This window comes from Babylonia areolata, chromosome 25 (assembly GCF_041734735.1).
Source record: "Babylonia areolata isolate BAREFJ2019XMU chromosome 25, ASM4173473v1, whole genome shotgun sequence".
Taxonomy (NCBI): domain Eukaryota; kingdom Metazoa; phylum Mollusca; class Gastropoda; order Neogastropoda; family Buccinidae; genus Babylonia; species Babylonia areolata.
Genome location: NC_134900.1, coordinates 457,501 through 460,000, shown reverse-complemented (window position 1 = coordinate 460,000; position 2,500 = coordinate 457,501). Strand labels below are relative to the sequence as shown.

General features: G+C 44.6%; 1 protein-coding gene across 2 annotated transcripts in view; it reads left to right on the top strand.

Moving 5' to 3' along the window:
• LOC143299499 (uncharacterized) overlaps positions 1 to 2,500 on the top strand; it is a 28,364-nt gene that overhangs the window by 13,966 nt on the left and 11,898 nt on the right. For both annotated transcript variants that reach the window (XM_076612749.1, XM_076612750.1), the window contains exon 3: positions 994 to 1,147. In XM_076612749.1, the coding sequence (XP_076468864.1) occupies positions 994 to 1,147 (154 nt within the window). The remainder of the gene's footprint in view (positions 1 to 993; positions 1,148 to 2,500) is intronic.

The following is a 2,500-nucleotide window of genomic DNA, read 5'->3' as shown; positions in this document are numbered from 1 at the left end:
CAACACAACACAACACAGCACAACACAGCACAACACAACACAGCACAACACAGCACAACACAATACAACACAACACAACACAGCACAACACAGCACAACACAGCACAACACAACACAACACAACACAGCACAACACAACACAACACAACACAGCACAACACAACACAACACAACACAGCACAACACAGCACAACACAACACAACACAGCACAACACAGCACAACACAACACAGCACAACACAACACAACACAACACAGCACAACACAGCACAACACAACACAGCACAACACAGCACAACACAACACAACACAGCACAACACAACACAACACAACACAGCACAACACAACACAACACAACACAGCACAACACAGCACAACACAACACAACACAGCACAACACAGCACAACACAACACAACACAGCACAACACAACACAACACAGCACAGCACAACACAGCACAACACAACACAGCACAACACAACACAACACAGCACAGCACAGCACAACACAACACAGCACAGCACAACACAACACAACACAACACAGCACAGCACAACACAGCACAACACAACACAGCACAACACAACACAACACAGCACAGCACAGCACAACACAACACAGCACAGCACAACACAGCACAACACAGCACAGCACAACACAACACAACACAGCACAACACAGCACAACACAATACAACACAGCACAACACAGCACAACACAGCACAACACAGCACAACACAACACAACACAGCACAACACAGCACAACACAACACAACACAGCACAACACAACACAACACAGCACAGCACAACACAGCACAACACAACACAGCACAACACAACACAACACAGCACAGCACAGCACAACACAACACAACACAACACAACACAGCACAACACAGCACAACACAGCACAACACAACACAACACAGCACAACACAACACAACACAGCACAACACAGCACAACACAATGATGCTATATCATCTGCAGGTCAGACGGTGCCAGAAGTGTCGGTGAAGGCCAGGTGTCCCACGGACTACAGGCGGAGAGTGGAGACCTGCATCATGGAGGCGCAGCTAGCGCCGCAGGCGGGAGGGGGCATAACACTCGTGCTCAACAAGGACACCATTGTCAACCTCTGCGAGTGAGTGAGGAAAATATATTATAAGAGTTTAACTCTGTGTGTGTGTGTGTGTGTGTGTGTGTGTGTGTGTGTGTGTGTGTGTGTGTGTGTGTGTGTGTTTCATACCTCTGTGTGTGTGTGTGTGTGTGTGTGTTGCATACGTCTCTCTCTCTCTCTCTCTCTCTCTCTCTCTCTCTCTCTCTCTCTCTCTCTCTCTCTCTCTCTCTCTGACAAAACAAATCTTAAGTCTTGAATCAGAAAACGTTTTGAGTTCTGACTTTTGAGTTCTGTCTCTGTGGCTGTGTGTGTGTGTGTGTGTGTGTGTGTGTGTGTGTGTGTGTGTGTGTGTGTGTTGCTGTCTGTCGATCTGTCTCTCTAACTGTCTCTTTCTCTGTTTGTCTGTCTCGCTCGCTCTCTCTTTCCCCTTCTATCTGCCCTCCATCCCCACCCCCACCCCGACCCCGCACCCTCCCTCCACCTCTTTTCCTCTTTCCCTTTCTCCCTCCTCCCACCCTCTCTCTCTCTCTCTCTCTCTCTCTCTCTCACACACACACACACACACACACACTCTCTCTCACACACACACACACACACACTCTCTCACACACACACACTCTCTCTCTCTCTCTCTCTCTCTCTCTCTCTCTCTCTCTCTCTCTCTCTCTCTCTCTCTGTCCAGCTCGCGTCATCGCTCATCGCTTCTTCCGTCTGTTCTTCTGCCATATGCTTCTCGATACGTGTGTGTGTGTGTGTGTGTGTGTGTGTGTGTGTGTGTGTGTGTGTGTGTGTGTGTGTGTGTGTGTGTGTGTGTGTGTGTGTGTGTGTGTGTGTGTGTGTGTGTGTGTGTGTGTGTGTGTGTGTGTGTGTTCTGTTTATTTTCCGGACTTCGTTTTGTTTCAGTGTCATGTTTCTCTTTGACTGGGCGCACACAAAACATAGCGTTCGATTTCCTCCCTGCACTCTGTGCCATTCTGAGCAAAGAAAGAAACAAAGTACAGATAAACAGACAGAAAGACAGACAGAAAGAAAGAAAGAAAAGTATGTACAAATAAAACAAAGAAAGCAAAACAGAAAGAAAGAAAGAAAATTATATACAAATAAAACAAAGCAAAACAGAAAGAAAAAAAGAAAAGTATATAAAAATAAAACAAAGAAAGCAAAACAGAAAGAAAGAAAGAAAGAAAGAAAGAAAAGTATATACAAATAAAACAAAGAAAGCAAAACAGAAAGAAAGAAAGAAAAGTATATACAAATAAAACAAAGAAAGCAAAACAGAAAGAAAGAAAGAAAAGTATATACAAATAAAACAAAGAAAGCAAAACAGAAAGAAAGAAAGAAAGAAAGAAAAGTATAATTATACAAATAAAACAAAGA